This window comes from Myxine glutinosa, chromosome 8, assembly GCF_964187855.1.
Source record: "Myxine glutinosa chromosome 8, kmMyxGlut1.1, whole genome shotgun sequence".
Lineage (NCBI taxonomy): Eukaryota > Metazoa > Chordata > Myxini > Myxiniformes > Myxinidae > Myxine > Myxine glutinosa.
Window position 1 is genome coordinate 68300599 of NC_136268.1, and position 18456 is coordinate 68319054.

General features: G+C 48.2%; 1 protein-coding gene across 6 annotated transcripts in view; it reads left to right on the forward strand.

Annotated features, from left to right (window-relative positions):
* The window catches only part of PLEC (plectin), a 210202-nt gene that overhangs the window by 116214 nt on the left and 75532 nt on the right, over positions 1 to 18456 (forward strand). For 3 of the 6 annotated variants that reach the window (XM_068124605.2, XM_078783365.1, XM_078783362.1), the window contains exons 3-6: positions 846 to 860; positions 1349 to 1438; positions 2132 to 2209; positions 3746 to 3838. In XM_068124605.2, coding sequence (XP_067980706.2) covers positions 846 to 860; positions 1349 to 1438; positions 2132 to 2209; positions 3746 to 3838 — 276 coding nt within the window. The remainder of the gene's footprint in view (positions 1 to 845; positions 861 to 1348; positions 1439 to 2131; positions 2210 to 3745; positions 3839 to 18456) is intronic. The other 3 variants (XM_078783364.1, XM_078783367.1, XM_078783363.1) reach the window with 1 other exon arrangement.

Below are 18456 nucleotides of genomic sequence, written 5' to 3' on the forward strand. Positions count from 1 at the left end.
CTCTGCACCATCCTGTCGCACTGCAGTTCACTGTGTTTACCTCTACCCCCATCAGAATCACCTACTCTGTAGAAGAGTACAATGCAAAGAAAGTTGCAGCATTTTCCTTTTGCACCACCTTTTATACCCACCACCTGTAATGCTGCTATTTATTTTCCTGTTAGCCTTTCCTCTTGCGCATAATTTATTTTATAGGTTAAAAATATGAAAGTATCGTATTCTCTCAAGACCTCTCTTGGCTATTGTAACTGTGCTGCATTTGTTGTGAGCCTCACATGTCCTGTGGGACTACCGATTTGAGGTGGATCGAGTTGCATATTCAGAGGGTCCTCACAACACGAGGGAGGAAACACTCCAAGCTCTCATGGCGACCGTCACTTTGTGTGAATATTCAGTGGCTCGGGTTGAGAAAGCTTTCTTTGTGACCAGGACGGTCCAAGGCCTGTGTCACCATTTTAAGAGCTTCATAAATCCTACGGACCTTTGGGCTCAGCATTCCGGAAGAAATCTTGTATTGTCCTTGAGAGATATTTATGCTCGGGACGTGCTTTGATTCATTAATTTCTAGCTGCTGTGATTTCCCAATCGCATTTCGATAATTTTAATACGGGTGGACGTAGGTAGATGGTCTATGTTGACTTCACTTCCCTCAATATTTGGCCCACCTGGCCTCACTGAAGTTGTGTTACCATCCCAAATGGATTGTGGAAGTGATTCATACTGCTTGCTTGCTTCACTACCTCATCATCTGTTTTACGATTACGGTCTTGCTTTCACTGGTTCCTTGACCCTTCTCTGCTTCTTCCCACTGTCTCCTTCCCTAAACGCTTACTGATGTCACACAGCACTGGCGTAAACAGGTAAGTGAACCAATCGAGTTTACCTGATGCAAAGAGCATTTCACTTGCATCGAGTTTCATAATGTCGACCGGCGTTCCACTTCCACTGTGTGATGCATTTCGACTTTTAAAACTTTCCTTTCATTTTGCTTGGAATAAAATCTCATTTGCTTCCCAAGGCCTTTGTAACATTGAAGTATCTTTCTGGACTAATTCCACCGCCCGTCGCTGGGAACGGTGTTCTTAACAGCAGAAAATTGACATATTGCATGGTGTGACTTCTTTAAATGAGAATGAATAAATCTCAACAGTTCCATTTCAAAGGATTGCAGCATCTCCTGGTTCAACATTGACCACGTGGTCGAGGTGTTCTTGTGGTGTGTTATGAAGCTTTCATTAATTATAACCACTACGCACAAGGCCAAATGCTGCTTTTGCCAACAACCTGTACTTAAAAGTTTCATGAATAATTATTTGGTTTAACTGGATTTCCTCTGCTCTGTGTCCAGACTCAGAAACAAATCCAGGATTTATATGAGGATCTACGAGATGGGCACAACCTCATCTCTCTACTCGAGGTGCTATCTGGCGAAAAATTGGTAAGGCCATGTAACATGAGCTGTTTTTGTTATTATTACCCAACATTCAGTGCCAGTTCCAGTTTCTTATTACAAGATTACAAGATTACAAGAAATTATTATCTTATTACAAGAAAATTACAAGATTTGAGTACCAGTTCACTGGTAATTCCCTGCTTGTCGTTAAAGGCGGCAAAAAGGGTTGGCGTCAGGAAGGGCATCCGGCCGTAAAACATTGCTTCAAAAAGGGGACCGAAAAACAACAACAACCACAGTTCCCGAAAAAGGCCAACCCCCGCTTGCGGGGAAAAATGGCCTCTAAAGGTGGTTTTTATTCAGTGCAAACAATAATGGAAGTTAACCCCAGGGGAAATTTAAATCTCATGCATGCAAGTAGGTTGGGGATAGATTTAAAACAGCAAAATTGAGAAAAGGGAGGGTAGGGGAGTTTGTGCAGTAAGGAGATGAGAAGGGAAAGAAGGAAGGGAATGTATTAATGGCATAATTGGAGGTGGGTGGTTGGGTGAGGTGGGGGATTGGAGGGGGGAGGAAGGCAGGGGAGAGTTTAAATTCCACTATTTTTGCATACCTTATATGTATATGGCCCTCCATCATATATCTGGCTGTATGTTAAGGACAAGATTATACTTCAAATCTTGAAACTCCCAAACAAACTTTTTTCTCCCTCTCTACTCCTGAATGCTTTAAACGCAGCCTCGAGAAAAGGGAAGACTGAGATTCCATCGTCTGCAGAACGTGCAAATCGCATTGGACTATCTACGTCATCGACAGGTAAACCTTTGCTAAAATCAGTTGTAGGGTAAATGTGGATTTTTTATGTTTGGTTTTGAGATGAGTAGCGTTTCCTTTTTCCGATTCTTTGGTTGATAGTTTTTATATTCTAGTGGAATATTAATTTAATACCATGCCTGTATGTTGCTTCACTGCTGGGTTTAATCAAAACGCAGCATGTTGTACTTCACAAACATATTGCATATTTCTCTGTGAATCTCAATGAGTATTAAAATGGAGTGAAACACGAAAAATGGATGATTTATAAACATGTAGTTGTTGTTGGTACCCCGTGTGCACGAAGCGCAAAGCAGGGTTAAACAATATTGGTTCATGTCCGTCCGTTCGTCTGATCGGTTTATGATTGTCGGTGGGGTTAAGCAATTGGTTTATATCTGTCTGTCTGTCTTATCAGCTTATGATCATCAGTTTATGATTGCGGAACAACGTATTGTAATTAAATGTTATATTTTGAACATGAATCGGAAAACGAATGTGTAGTTTTGCAGTACTTTGTCTGAATTTGTCCCGATCGCACATGTACAGAGGAATGAGATAACTATTTTACTCTGTCTGCCTGCCTGGCAGTCAAAAAAAACAACCCATTCCAAACAGGAAACTTACTGTGTTTAGAGATGTTGTAAAGGGCACAACAACAGGCATGAATAACTAATGTAACATGTTAGATATTGTGCTGTAATAGACACGATGTAAACTGCCAGTAAAACCTGGTATTCGTTTATTTATATGACCTATACAATCTTTATTCTATTTAAATTGAATTATATACTTGAACACTGTAGAACCCAAAATGGTTTCTTGCCATTTCCAAGAACCTCCAGTTTTGCAATACTTGGACATGTTCCATAGGGTGGTGTATAAGGGTGATGTATAACACATTAACACTGCTTCAATATGCACAAACCTTCTGGATTATTTAAAATTACCTTGAAAATCATTATTTTATTAAAATTGAAGTATATACTTCAACTCTGCACTCGGTAGCGTGTTCTCGGAACTCTCTAGCTTTTACTGTCATCGTGGCTATGGTTGTTGTTTGTATGTTCATTGCATGTACTGTAATGTATTTTTCTATTGCATTAATAAGTATCATTGTATATAATTATGTGTGCTCCTTCCGTGTCTATCATGCTTTATTCTAAAGGATTCCTGCTGTTGTACCATTGGAACCACTACATTAAAGCTCCAGGTCCTGATTCTTCTTCCATTCTGAAAAGGCTGGCTTTTAAAACAGTCATTTTATGATTAAAGGGACATGAGTTTTAGTCTAAGCAAATTGATTATTTGCTTCCCAACTAAGTAATTCAATTACTGTATTAGCTTCCCAACAGTACCATTTCTATTATTCTACAACAGCGGGAACCCTTTAGACTTTAGAGTAAAGCGTGACAGACAAACACACACACAAAAATGGGGGTGGGGAGGGAACACTTCACCTTTTAGTAACAGAAGATGTACAGATCCTATTAAGGTGCAATGCAGCCGGATATTCCCTGATGTGATCGTTCATTTCAGATCAAGTTGGTGAACATTCGCAATGACGACATCACTGATGGGAACCCGAAGCTCACCCTGGGCCTCATATGGACCATTATCCTTCACTTCCAGGTACACTTCTTCTTCTTCTCTAACGGCCACAATTATCCTTATACGTTCTTGTGGGATTGGTTCGGGTAAGTTATTTGGTCCAAGTCTTTCACAAACCGGGTTGCCAAGCCTGACAGTCAACTAAGTTGTTATCAAAGATATTAGAGCAGACCAAGATTAACCTGAACGGGAAGTATCCAATGGGCGTGCTCAGCCGCCATTTTAGTAAGCGACTGCGCAAGCAACACTTGCTAAGACTAAGAGCAAGGCATTACACAACATTAGAACCTATAGGCCTACCTACAATGATAGACGTCCACAGGGGAGGATGCGGGAGGGGGGATCCCCACCTGGACCTCTTCCCATTTTTCCTGACGCCGAAGCACATAAAATAAAGATAGCAGGTGCTTTGGACCGAATTTTATATGTTGCACACTCCACTTTAAAACGCGATTTTAATGTAAAATCTCACAAAGGACTGTGTAACTTCCTTCTTATACACTTTAGTAGGCTCCAATTTACCAAATTATGTATGTTTCAGTGAAAGGTTGTGGTTAATTATCGTTTTTGTGAACTTCATTATCGTTTTTGTGAACTTCATGTCTGGGAGCTTCAACAGGACAAGTCACACAATTTTTGCCCCCCTTTGAATTCCCCCCCCCCCCCTTATGAAATGTATCTGGCAAATGCCCAAGGCTACAATGTAAATTATAAATCCCAATCTCTATAGCCTTGCCATCCAAAAAAATAATAATAATAACTTGCCATATCTTGCGTAACACAGTTGTGGGAGCAGTTTCAATCAGATTTTAACATGAAATATTTATCCACTTATTGTCTGAACCAGGAAGTCGTGGAGAACCTCTTTTCAACCATAAAGGAGGAAATGAGGTTGCAGAGACAATCCATCTGCAAAGGAATTCAGATGTTCGATGAGGATGGTGATGGTCGCTGAAATAATCAAACCGGCTGCTGGAGCAAATTGCTCACCAGACTCAGACAAATTCATTCTCAGGCTGCAGAGTCTCACCAACAAGAAAAGAACGAGTCGACCGGTGCAGTTTGTCACACCTGTTCAGCACAGATATAATAAATGTTGCAATTCCTAATGTTCAACTCAGGCCTCCTCAGCAGAACACACCAGCATACACTCTGGTTATCTGTGTCGCAGAATCCGCAGTGGACATGAATTGCTGTCATCGTGTCTGGTTTGCAGAAAGGCTCTTCTAAGAAGTGGTGCTGAATTGGATGATCCCACCCTGCTCTTCATTCACAACAGGGCATACGACATTCAAGTCTAACTTTCTATCTCTGATAGTCCCATCAGATGAGTTCCTCACTTTTTGTTCACACTGTGAGGAAGCGTTTCGCACTGAATTCAGTGAATCTAAGATGACGAGAAACAATATCTGTCTCCTGCTCAATGAAGCCATGCATCAGCTAGATGTCTACAAGGGTTTATACGGTTGCAGTGAGCAAAGGAAATCCAGAATAGTTGCAACATTTGTAAGCGTCTGTGTCCATTACACACTGAAGTTCAAGAACAGACTTGTCCATCATGCCACTGTCAAGAGGAGGTGCAGAGTCTGAATATGAATACAAACAAAAGCGGATTATGGACTGATGCCATATATTTTAACTTCCTACCCATCCCTCACCCTCAAAACAAATTATTAGAAAGAAAATTCAAATTTAACAGAAAAACCAAATAGACAGCACCAAGGTTACAAGTAAACACTGTTCCAGAAATGTGCATGTTGCAGTTTAAACCCAATAGTTTTTTTTGTTCTTTTTAATTCCTTTCTTGTTACAAAAACACCGGTTATTCTATCATTATGTCCCCAAAATAAAACATTTCACTCATAATGCAATTAATCCCATTCATTTACACATGAAAACTGGCTAGAAAAAAAACTGCCTTTAAATTGATATTCCCTCCCCTCCTTTGCACCAAAAGGAAAAAGAAACCCTTCACCATTCAGCGCTATGTCAGATAAGTTGCTTAATAAAATGGCGGCCGTTCCGCCCCAGTGCTTCACTCTTATATGGGTTTACGGCCCAGTGGTTTATTTTGCTCTGCTCTAATATCTTTGGTCGTTATAAATTTTTAATTTTTAATTGTTTTTTATAGCCAAATTTTTAATCTGTTCATGGTGCCGGCGAAAGCTCACCTCCGCTTCACGAAGGACACATTGGGATCATTAACGTCCATCAACTAATGCCAGCAGACGGGATGCCCATTTAATGTCCATCCGAAGGATGGCACACATACATTTCTGAATCACCCTGCTTGTGAAACACCAGGATGACAGACAGATGACAGTTCACTTCCGTTTTCCGGTCCGGTCGTGAGAGGACGCTGGCGTCGTTTGCTCGCCGCTTCTCTGACTGGACCATTGTCCGTGTCTTGCTTTCCTGGTGGTCGTGGCGGATTTATGGCCATTGAGTCTTCCTCTGCGCGGTCCCGGCTCTGCTCTGCTGCTCCGGGCTTCACCTGCTCGGCTCCATCGCTGTTTCCTCGGGCCCACTCCCGTTGGTTGTGTCGATTGTTTCGCCTCCTCACCCTTGGCCGCGTGCTCGCTTTGCCTTCGCTCCTGCTGGCATGGCTCTGCGGTACTCTGCCGCAAGGCTTCTCCTGCTTAAAACCCGCTCCACCCCATCATGCATCTCTGCAATCAGATCGAATGGACTCCTGCGTCGACCCAGGTACATTCACCGTGGCTCCGGTCGTAAGTTTGTTTATTTACAATCAGGTCACTCCATCCCCATCCTCTGGTCGGCTCAGCGCACTCCCACTCATCGTCCCAACACACCTGGTCACAACAACGCACAAAATCGCACCTCCTGTCTGCGAACCCTGGCCAAATCACCTGGATTCATACCCGCCGTACAAAACAACATCAAGCTCACCCTGTTCAATACCCGGTCCCTCAACAACAAATGCCTCATCCTGAACGACTACATCCTGGAAAATAAACTGGACTTTCTCTGTCTCACTGAGACCTGGCAACAACCACTGGACTACTACACGCTCAACCTCACCACACCCAATGGATATTCTTACATCAATAAACCACGCTCGGAGGGCCGAGGTGGTGGAATTGCCGTTATTCACCGACAAGACATCAAGACCAACCTCATCTCCATCTCATCTGCTCCATCATTTGAACACCTGGCTTTTAAACTCTCTGGTCACACACAGTCAGTCATGGCTGTTGTCTACCGCCCTCCCAAACCACACCCATCATTCCTGTCTGACTTCTCCTACTTTCTGACCCAGCTATGTTCCCTCTCCCCCTCAATCCTCCTCCTTGGTGATTTCAATATCCACATGGACTCCACTGACTCCACGCTAACCACTGACTTCACTGATTTACTCACCTGCTTTAACCTCACTCAACATGTCAACTTTCCTACCCATAACCGTGGTCACATTTTGGACCTTGTCTGCTCTACTGGACTAATTTTGCACCATCTCTCTGGCTCCGACCTCACTCTCTCTGACCACCTAGCCATCACTCTGACCATCAACATCCCCACCCCAGCACCAAGGCATTATCGCACTATCAACTTCCGTAAGCTAAACGCTTTTTCACCTGCCTCATTCTCATCGACCCTCTCTGAAAAAATGTCCACTTCTCCCTTCGTTGACCTCCACACCCCTTCTGACCTCACTGACTACTACAACCACACTCTCTCTTCCTGCCTTGACCAAATTGCGCCTATAAAAACCAAAACAGTTTCTTTCACCCATTCTGCTCCCTGGTTTACCCCTGAGCTCCGCCTAATGAAAACTCGTGCTCGCCAACTTGAAAGACTCCGCAATAAAACAGGTCTCACAGTTCACTCCCAGGCCTACAAGGACCACATACAACACTATAAAGATGCCCTCTCCCGCGCCCGCTCCGCCTACTACTCTCAAATTATCCACTCTGGCTCCGGAAACCCAAAAGCACTCTTCTCTACAATAAACAAACTCCTCAGCCCCCTGAACACCACCACCCAGTCATTCACAATAGACAACTGCATCTCCTTCCTTTCATTCTTCCAACGCAAAATTGAAAACATCTACAACAGCTTGACCACCGCCGCACCCGCTCCCCCTCAAACCACCTGCCCCCCCTTATCCTGCCATCCCCTGTCTCAATTCTCCCCAGTCTCCCCTACTGACCTCTCTGAACTCCTCATCGGAATGAAAACTGCCACCTGCACTCTTGACCCCATCCCCTCCAGCTTTGTCAAGGCCTCCCTTCCTGCTCTTTCTCCACTTATCATTGCAACAATAAACTCCTCCCTGTCTACAGGCATCGTCCCACCATCCCTCAAAATTGCTGCTGTTACCCCCATTCTGAAAAAACCTGGACTAAACCCTGACACCCTAAATAACTTCAGACCCATCTCCAACCTACCCTTTCTGTCAAAGGTTTTGGAACGCGCTGTAGCCACTCAACTCAAGCATCACCTCTCTGCCAATAACCTGTATGAAACATTCCAATCCGGATTCCGGTCCAACCACAGTACTGAAACTGCTCTCCTCAAAATCACCAACGACCTTCTCCTCTCCTCTGATGCTGGCAACCTCAACATTCTCATCCTCCTCGACCTCAGCGCTGCCTTTGACACCATCGATCACACCATCCTCCTCACCCGACTTGAAACCACCTTTAACATTACCGGCACTGCCCTCTCTTGGATTAAATCATACCTCTCTGACAGACGTCAGTTCATCTCCATCAATAACTGCAAATCCCCCACTGCTCCCCTCCCCCAAGGTGTCCCCCAAGGTTCAGTTCTTGGCCCCCTCCTCTTTATCCTTTACCTGTCCCCCCTCGGTCACTTAATCCGCCGTCATGGTCTCCAATTCCACTGCTTCGCCGATGACATCCAGCTTTTCATCTCCACCAAGTCCATCTCCACCGCCACCCACTCTATCCTGACAAACTGCATCACTGAAATAAAATCCTGGCTTCAAATCAACTTCCTCAAACTTAACTGTGATAAATCTGAAATAATCATCATTGGCCCAAAAACGCTCACCAAGTCCACCCATAACTTTGCCCTCAACATCGACGGTTTCCCAGTGTCCACCTCCCCTCACATCCGGAATCTTGGCATCATCTTTGACCAAACCCTCTCCTTCGACAAATACACTAAACAGATCACAAAGACAGCCTTCTTCCACCTGAAAAACATCGCCCGTCTCCGTCCATCCCTCTCCTCTGTGGCTGCAGAAACCCTCATCCACGCCTTCATCACTTCCCGTCTGGACTACTGCAATAGCCTCCTTTATGGTTCACCCTCAACAATCACCAATAAACTCCAATACATTCAGAACTCCGCTGCCCGTCTACTCACCCATTCCCGGACCCGTGACCACATCACCCCCGTCCTTTACAAGCTTCACTGGCTCCCCATCTCCCAGAGAATCCAGTACAAAATCCTCCTCTTGACCTACAAAGCCCTCCATAACCTGGCCCCATCCTACCTGGCTGACCTCCTCTCCAGACACACTCCCACCCGCAACCTCCGCTCTGCTGGTACCAACCTCCTGACCCCCCCCATCCGGACCAAATTTAGATCCTGGGGGGACAGGGCCTTCTCCATCGCTGCTCCCACCCTCTGGAACTCGCTACCTCACACCATCAGAGACTCCTCCTCACTCACCACATTCAAAACATCACTCAAGACCCACCTGTTCAACACTGCATTCAACATTTAACCCACAGCATCTAACCCCTGACTATCTCCTCTCCTTCTCCCTCCTTTGTGCTTTGAATATTTCCCTATTGATTCTTCTTTTTTTTGCAATTGTCTTTATGTTTTGCTATGCGTTATGTTTTGCACTCTGTCAAAGCGTCTTTGGGCTTCCTGAAAAGCGCTATATAAAATAAATGCATTATTATTATTATTATTATACCTGGGCTGAGATTCGAACCTAGACTATACAACTTAGAGGCAAGTGTGCATACCTCTAGGCCTGTGGTTCTTAACCTGGGGTATCCATACCCCTTGGGGGTATGGGGACCAAAATATGGGGGTGTGGGACTCGTAATAAATTATAATAACAAATTGTAATAAATTCAATGAAATATCAACTTAAAATATATAATAAATATATATTTAAATATAAATATATATATTTCAAAACAATTATATTTGTATAATTATATTTCAAACAAATATAAATTCAATTTTCTAATAAAATTCGAGTTCCAAGAAGATCAAAGAAAGAAAGCTGATTTTGGAAAGGCTGGGCTAGATTTTAAGCAGTTTTGGTGTGAGCAGATAGCAGCTTACCCTAGCTTGGCGAAGAGGGCAATGAATGTGTTAGTTCTCTTCACAACTACGTATCTCTGTGAAACAGGTTTCTCTGCATTATTGAACCTGAAATCAAAGTGGAGAAATCGACTTGATGTGTCCGATGATATGCGAGTGGCGTTGTCACGAACTGTGCCCCGATTCCATATTCTGATTGCATGAAAACAGCAGCAACAATCTCCCTGGATTAGTAAAACGGCTTGCATAAAACTTGCATGTTTTAGTTTAGTTTAGTTTGTTTTGTTTTTGTTAACAAGCAAAGAAATAAATAGGGATTAAATCCTAATGATTTTCCTTCCTGTTCTGTTCCTAATTATCCAGATGTAAAACTAAGCTATTGAGATATTTTGAAGTCACACTGGAACCTAATGGGACTGGTAATCAGGTGCGGATCCCCGAACTTGGCCCATTTTCTGGGTAATAAGTTACCAATTTTCATCCAAAAAAATAGGCAATTAAAGTAAAAACACCCCTCAGAATGCACCACAGAGCACCTAGAAATCAAAAAAAATCTAGGCGGACATGCCCCCCAAGTCCCCCCTAGCTATGCGCACCTTCGGTGCGCCTTGGTCAGTCAACAGTCTGGCGAAGAGGGTATGGGGACATCGTGGGCAATCCGTTGGGGGTCTTGACAGGGAAAAAGGTCAAGAACCCCTGCGTCTAGGCTAGGCAGTCTCGTCAGCCATACATCCAGGTGCACTGTTTTTCTTTTGTTTTTTTTGTTTGTTTTTTTTGTATACTGAATCGAGGCTCGTGAAAGAGCTAACATTTACTTCACAAACAAATCAACCAAACAAAAAATATATATAAAAAGAGGGAGTGGAAAACAAGATGGGGAGAGAAGGGGAAGCACACAAACACAACATTTGAGAGCAGGGAGATGTGTGGAAGGGAGAGGGCTTGGGGGGAGGAGGTGTGGGAAGGGGGGGGGGTGGGAGGGAGAAGTATAAAACACAAGGACACCAAGGACTTCCAGGACAGAAGTTGGTATTTCAAAAAAGTGGAATTGGGGTGAAATTAGCGGGGGTAGAAAAGATCAAGGTTTTGGATGGGGGAAGATAAGAGATGGTGATGAACAGCTGTTTTAAAGACCTGGAGGGTGGAGTGGGATTGAAGAGAGTGAGGGAGTTTGTTCCAGAGGCAGGAGAAAAGAGGAGTGAAGGAGTGAAGGTGAGCAGAGAGTCTTGATTTTGGCAGTTTGACCATAAGAGGGTTGCAGGCAGATCTTGTGCGACCTGTAGGAATATTTGCGGGACAGAGCCCAGAGAGAGCTGGGGGGGCAAGGCCAGAGAGGAGTCGGTAGAAGACGGAAAGACCACCAACCTGCCTGCGGTGAGTGAGTGAGAGGCCCTTGGAGTTAGCTTCATCGCGGGAGATTCCAATGATTCTGAATGCTTTGGTTTCAACAGCGTGAAGACGAGCTAGGTGTGAGGCAGGAGCACCAGCCCAGAGGGGAGAGCAGTATTCCATTGAGCTGCGGATGAAAGCCTTGTATGTGGTGAGGAGCTCAGGTGTGCCAAGGAAGGACTTCGCACGACGGAGGATGCCCAGTCGGCGACTGGCTTTGGAGGCCAGATTTGAAATGTGGTTTTCCCAGGAAAGATCGTGGCAGATAGTGAGACCCAAAAGCTTGAGTGACAGAACTTCTTGGAGAGGATTATTCAGAAAGTGGATGGGAGGGTTGTCCAGTCGGTCTTTTCGGAGAGACATCGTAAGAGTGTGAGATTTGTCAGGATTGAAAGACATGTTCCACTTGTTTGCCCAGTCTGTGATTTTGTCCAGGTCTGCAGAGAGTGAGGAGGCTGCAGACTGCTGATCTGAGGGATGAAGAATGGAGCGACAGAGAGTAGAGTCATCAGCAAAGAGATACAGAGGATTTCCAAGAGAGTCAGAGAGATCATTGATGAAGACCAGAAAAAGCACAGGGCCCAGAACACTGCCTTGTGGAACTCCAGCCTGAACAGGAAGAGGAGATGAGAGAAACCCATTCAGGGCCACACGTTGACTACGACTGGAGAGGAAGTCCGCCAGCCATGCGTGGAGATTTCCATGGATACCAAAAGAGGAGAGTTTGGTGAGCAGAGCGGGGTGCCAGACCGTATCGAAGGCACGTGATATGTCAAGGGAGACTGCTCTAATTTCCTGTTTGGCATTGAGGACCTCCATCCATTGTTGAGAAAGCAGAAGCAGCATGTCCAGAGTAGAGTGTCCAGGTCTGAAACCAAATTGATGATCAGAGATCAAGCCATTGGAGAAGAGGAAAGATTTCATATCTGAAGCAATGATGGATTCCATGACTTTGCTGATAATTGGGAGAAGGCTGATTGGTCTGTAGTTGCTGGGATCTGTTTTTGCACCTTTTTTGTGCAAAGCGGTGATGTTGGCAGATTTCCAAGCAGATGGAAGATGACCTTGAGCAAAAGAGAGGGTGAAGAGAACAGAGAGAGGGAGTGAAAGAGCGGAAGAACAGGATTTTAGGACCCGTGGGCTGATGCCGTCAGGTCCAGTTGCAGAATCCGAGTCGAGGGTTGACAGAAACTTTTCCACCTTGTCAGGAGGAAAGGACACAGAGTCCAGGAGCAGCTGGGTACGACTGGGTACGGTGGGTACAGAGAGGGATGGGTTTGGGACACAAGATTTAGAGGCAAACAAAGAGTTTCCATGGCCAAAAATGATGGTGGATCCAGTAAGCTACTTCCTTTTTTGTATTTCATGCGCTTTTTACTTATTTTACATATATTTCTAGGCCTGTGCTAACCTTCATGGTTGCTTATTATTTATTAGAAATTAATAAATGTTCTGCATTCTTTTTGAGGCACCGCATGCAGATCTGCTTTAATTTGCCTGGACTTTGTTTTGAGTGGTTGGAACACGACCTATGAAAGCGTGCTTCGCATTCTTTATGGCCTTCATAAAGCCTGCACTTTGGATCTGAAAACACATGTTCAAGCTTGTAAAAATAGTTCTCAGCAGCGGAATGTAACGGAGGGGGTGTGAGGGCGGATTCTCGCATTGGGGCGTGAGTGCAGGAAGAAGAGGAGGATGAGGCAGGTTGGAGGAGGACAACGAATGGAGGAGGATAAAAGGTGTACCTGTCCTCCTATAATGTCAGCAAGTCATTGTGGAATGTGAGAATATTTTCAGAACAAGGTGTGAATTTTCCACCTTTTGAGAACTCTTTTCTCCACATATGAATGAATAGATGTCTGTAGCACAAGGACACAACCTATAATTTCTTTGGAAATAAAAAAATATATAATTATAGACCTTTATCCCCCATTATCTCCAATCCTTAGTACAAGCTTGTCTTTGTTCTTGCCTAATTTTTCTTTGAGCTTACTGGTAAACCATGTGACTCAGCTTGGACCATTGCCTATGGGTGTTTCCAACTTTAAAAAAAATTAACTTTACATTCAGACTTCATAGACAGGGTGTGGATCAAAACCTAACAGAACTGTCAGTACTGAAAGCTTAATGCTAATGCTATTAATCTCTCTTCATCGACTGCTAGTCAAACACCATGTCAGCCAAAAAGGTTGTGTCTCGAATAGGAACGTTAACCTATTCACTGACCTGAGGGGAGGTGAAGTGCTGCTTCTGTGGATAGTTTTCCATGGAGGTTTCAAGTCAGTGGAGTATAGTGTAAGGTGGATGTGATTGTACACATTTGATAAACCGACAGGACTCTTTAACTGATCTGCTACTGCTCGGGCATGATTGCTGGTAATGGCTGGCCGTGTAATGCTATAGTCTCACATTTTATTGAAGCTTGGAGCTCACACTTTGGTCTGGGTGTGCAGTTAGTAGCTGTGGTGTTAGTGAGTGTGCGGTTAGTAGGTGTGGGGTAGTGGGTGGGAAGTTTATGGCGATGCAGGTAATGGGTGTGAAGTTTGTGGGTATGCAGTAAGTAGGTATGCAGTTCGTGGATATGCAGCTGGTGGATATGCATGTAGTGGGTGGGAAGTTGATGGGTGTTCGGGTATTAGGTATGCAGTTGGTGGCCTTGCAGATGGTGGTTGTGCAGTTAGTGAGTATACAGTTAGTGATGCTGACATGTTGTGTCATATTCTACGCTGATCTTTTGATAAAAACCCCCTTCACTCCCCCCCATGACCATTTTTACTGTGAAAGGCAAGGCTTGAATGTTGAAACAAATTTTGAGAGGTTGGCGTGAGGATAGATAGACAGGGTCGGACTTTCTGTGTCGGAGCTGGTTCAGGGTATCAATTTTACTTGGCTTAGATGTAAGCAATATCGTTTAGAGAGGGAGAGATTTTTCCCTTTTATTTAATTTTTTATTTGATTTGTACATCTTCTTTCAAATTCCTTTGTTTTCTCACGCTTTATCATTGGTTAAAGAGGTTGTTATTTCTTTTGCTTTGAATACATATTCTCCAAAGCACATACGGTAGCAAATTTGTCCTTTCTGTCTTTAACCTTTGTTCTGCTGAGTGTGTGGTGAGTCAGTCATGGTGGACAGAAGGCCGTTCATGGAACAAGTCAGCGGATTGTGAATGATGGTGAATCAGTTCCTTCTTGTGAGATTTTTGGCAAGAATTCATGGAGGATGACAAATGTTTTTGTACAAAGGAGGTGTGGGAGAGGGGGCGGTGGGGGGGGGGGGGGGGGTCATATTTGACTTGGACTTTTGTTAATAGGCATAACTACTGTCTAGCCTTGTCAGCAAAATTACACACATAATTACTTCTAGTACTTTTCAAGGAATTATCAATCTTTCGTCACACACTTGTACCATTCGAGATGGAAGTTTGCATGTGGCTTCGGTTTAGCATTATTTCGGACATTAAAGGCATAGCTAGTGCAGGACATCATTCCTAACAGTCTCATCCATCAAAAACCTCCAGCTGCCTTTACACATACATATTATATATATATACATATATATATATATATATATATATATATATATATATATATGGAGAAAAGAGTATATACATGCATACATACATACATACAGTCGTGGCCAAAAATATTGGCACCCTGCACTTTTTTTCAAATAACTCACAATTTTCTCTAAAAATAAGTTGAAATTGACAAAAGTATTTGGTCTCCACAATTCTTTATTTCACTGTTAATATTACAGTAAAGCGCGGCGTTACGCGCGCTGCTTGCGAGCAAGGAGGAAGCGGACAAGCAGTAACTTATAAGCGTCTTTATTTCAGGAGCTCACTGTAACACTGGCGCGCTCCGGGCTGCGCGCCCGGTGTATATCATGAGGCCACGCCTACCCCTCGGGCGTGGCCACCGCCCACTTGGTGCGCGGAATGATGTCACCACGCCAGTGGGCTTTTGTGTCCGCCACACGCGCCCCCCCAGAATTCCCGCGCACCTGGAGGGCCAGTTTGCGGGGCAGACGAATGACCCGGCCGAAGCGCCCCCTGGCGATCGGCAGCGTCCGGGGTGCAGGGATGCCAGGTGGGATGCCCCTGGCTGCCCCTGGGATGGGTGCAGGACCAGGGGGCGGCGTGGCGGCGGGGCTGGGCGGTGCCGGGGGTCCGCCCGCAGGGGGGCGGCCCCGACGTGGGGGTCGGGCCACTGGCGGTGGATGGTCCACGTCGAGGTGGGCCGGCTTGAGGCGGTCTACCGAAACGCGGTCAGGAGTACTGCCGATGTCCAGGGTGAAGTGCTTCGCCCCGGTCTCCAGCACGTGGAAAGGCCCGTCGTACGGGGGCCGCAGTGGTGTCCGGTGGGCATCGTGGCGGACGAAGACGTACTCCGCCGTGCGAAGCTCCGGGGCGACGTGCGTCGGTGGGTGCCCGTGGCATGCCGTTGGCACCGGGGCGAACCTCTGGGCGGTCTCTTGCAGAGCGGAGCGCTGCTGTGCCGCGGACCATGGTGCCGTGGAGTCGGGGAGGAACTCGCCCGGCACCGCAGCGGTTGCCCGAAGACCAACTCCGCCGCGGATGCGCGCAGGTCCTCCTTGGGCGCCGTCCGGAGGCCCAGCAGGACCCAGGGGAGCCTGTCGACCCAGCCGCCGTCGCGGAGGGTGGCCCGGAGCGCGGCCTTCAATGAGCAGTGAAATCGCTCACACAGGCCGTTAGCCTGGGGGTGGTAGGCCGTGGTTCGGTGCAGCCGGACCCCGAGCCCCTGCGCGACCGCCCCCCAGAGCTCCGAGGTGAACTGGGGGCCGCGGTCGGACGAGATGTCTGAGGGGGCGCCGAACCGGGCGACCCAGGTGGCGATGAAAGCCTGCGCGACATCGGCCGCCGTTGTCGACGCCAAGGGCACGGCCTCCGGCCACCGGGTGGTGCGGTCCACCATGGTGAGGACGTAGGTGAAACCCCGCGAGGGGGGCAGAGGTCCCACCAGGTCCACGTGGACGTGGTCAAACCGGCGTTCCGGCACCGTGAACGGGGCCAACGGGGCCTGGGTGTGCCGGTGCACCTTGGCGTGCTGGCACGCGAGGCACGTCCTGGCCCAGCCGCGGACGGCCTTCCGGAGGCCATGCCAGACGAACTTGTCGGCGATCAGCCTTTGGGAGGCCCTCGCGCCCGGGTGGGACAGGCCGTGGATGGCGTCAAACACCTGGCGCTGCCAGCCCGCGGGCACGATGGGGCGAGGACGCCCGAGGGAGACGTCGCACAAGAGGGCTGCGCCCGTGCCGTCGAACGGCACCTCGGTGACGCGGAGGCCCGTGACGGCGGTCTGCAAGGCCTGGACGTCGGGGTCAGCGGCCTGGTCCGCTGCCATCCGGGCATAGTCGATGCCGAGGTGGACTGCGTGGGCGACGGCCCGGGAAAGGCAATCCGCCACCGGGTTGTCCTTCCCCGCGACGTGCTGGATGTCCGTCGTGTACTCGGACACGGCCGAGAGGTGACGCTGCTGCCGGGCCGACCACGGCTCGGTGACCTTGCCCATCGCGAAGATCAGCGGCTTGTGGTCGACGAAGGCAGTGAACGCACGGCCCTCGAGCAGATGGCGGAAGTGCCTGACCGCCAAGTGAAGCCCGAGCAACTCGCGGTCGAAGGTACTGTAACGGCGTTCGGGCGGGCGAAGCTGCCGGCTAAAGAACGCCAGCGGTTGCCAAGCTCCACGCACCCATTGCTCGTGCACCGCGCCCACCACGTAGTCCGAGGCATCGGTGGTGAGGGCGATCGGTGCATCGGGTGCCGGGTGCGCGAGCATGGTGGCGTTAGCCAAGGCGAGCTTCGCGCCCGTGAACGCCGTGTCCATCTGCTCGGTCCAGGTAACGTCGCCTTTGCCCGGCTTACCTCGGAGAGCTTCGTGCAGGGGGCGCAGGAGCTGGGCGATACGGGGCAGGAACCGATGGTAAAAGTTCACCATGCCCAGGAACTCCTGCAGCCCTCTGATCGTGCGGGGGCGCGGAAACCCCTTCACCGCCTCCACCTTGGCCGGCAGGGGGACGGCTCCGTGCCTGGTGACACGGTGCCCCAGAAAATCGATTATGGGAGCGCCGAACCGGCACTTTGCGGGGTTCACAATCAGGCCATGCTGGCCCAGGCGTTCGAAGAGCATGCGGAGGTGGCGTAGGTGCTCTTCGCGGGACGCGCTGGCGACGAGGATATCGTCCAGGTAGACGTAGACAAAATCCAAGTCGCGCAGGACGCTGTCCATCAGTCGCTGGAACGCCTGAGCCGCATTCTTCAGACCGAAGGGCATGCGCAGGAACTCGAAGAGTCCGAATGGCGTGAGGACCGCCGTCTTCGGGACGTCCTCCGGCCTGACGGGGACCTGATGGTAGCCGCGTATGAGGTCCACCTTCGAGAAGAAGGACATGCCCGCCAAACGGGCGGAAAATCCTGAATGTGGGGGACGGGGTAGCGGTCGGGAGTCATGGCGTCATTGAGACGGCGATAGTCCCCGCACGGTCGCCATCCCCCGCCGGGCTTCGGCACGATGTGCAGCGGCGACGCCCAAGCGCTCTCTGAGCGCCGAACGATGCCGAGTCGCTCCAGGGTAGCGAACCCCGCTTTTGCCACCGCCAGCTTCGTCGGCTCGAGGCGGCGTGCCCGGGCGTAGACCGGTGGCCCGACGGTGGGGATGTGATGGGCCACCCCGTGCTTGACGGCCCCCGCCGAGAAGGTGGGCCGCGTGAGGGCCGGGAAGCCGGCGAGGAGGCGGGTGAATGCGTCCGCTGCCGGAAGCGTACAGACCAACGTGGCCGGAACCGAACCGTTCGGCAAGCCGCTCGTTGAGCTGCTCGGCGAGCTGGGCAACGCACAAGCGAGCGAGCTGAACGTCTCGGCCTGGACAAGACGTCTGCGCTTGACGTCGACCAGGAGCCCATTAGCGCACAGGAAGTCCGCGCCAAGCATTGCAATGGGCACGTCGGCGGTGAC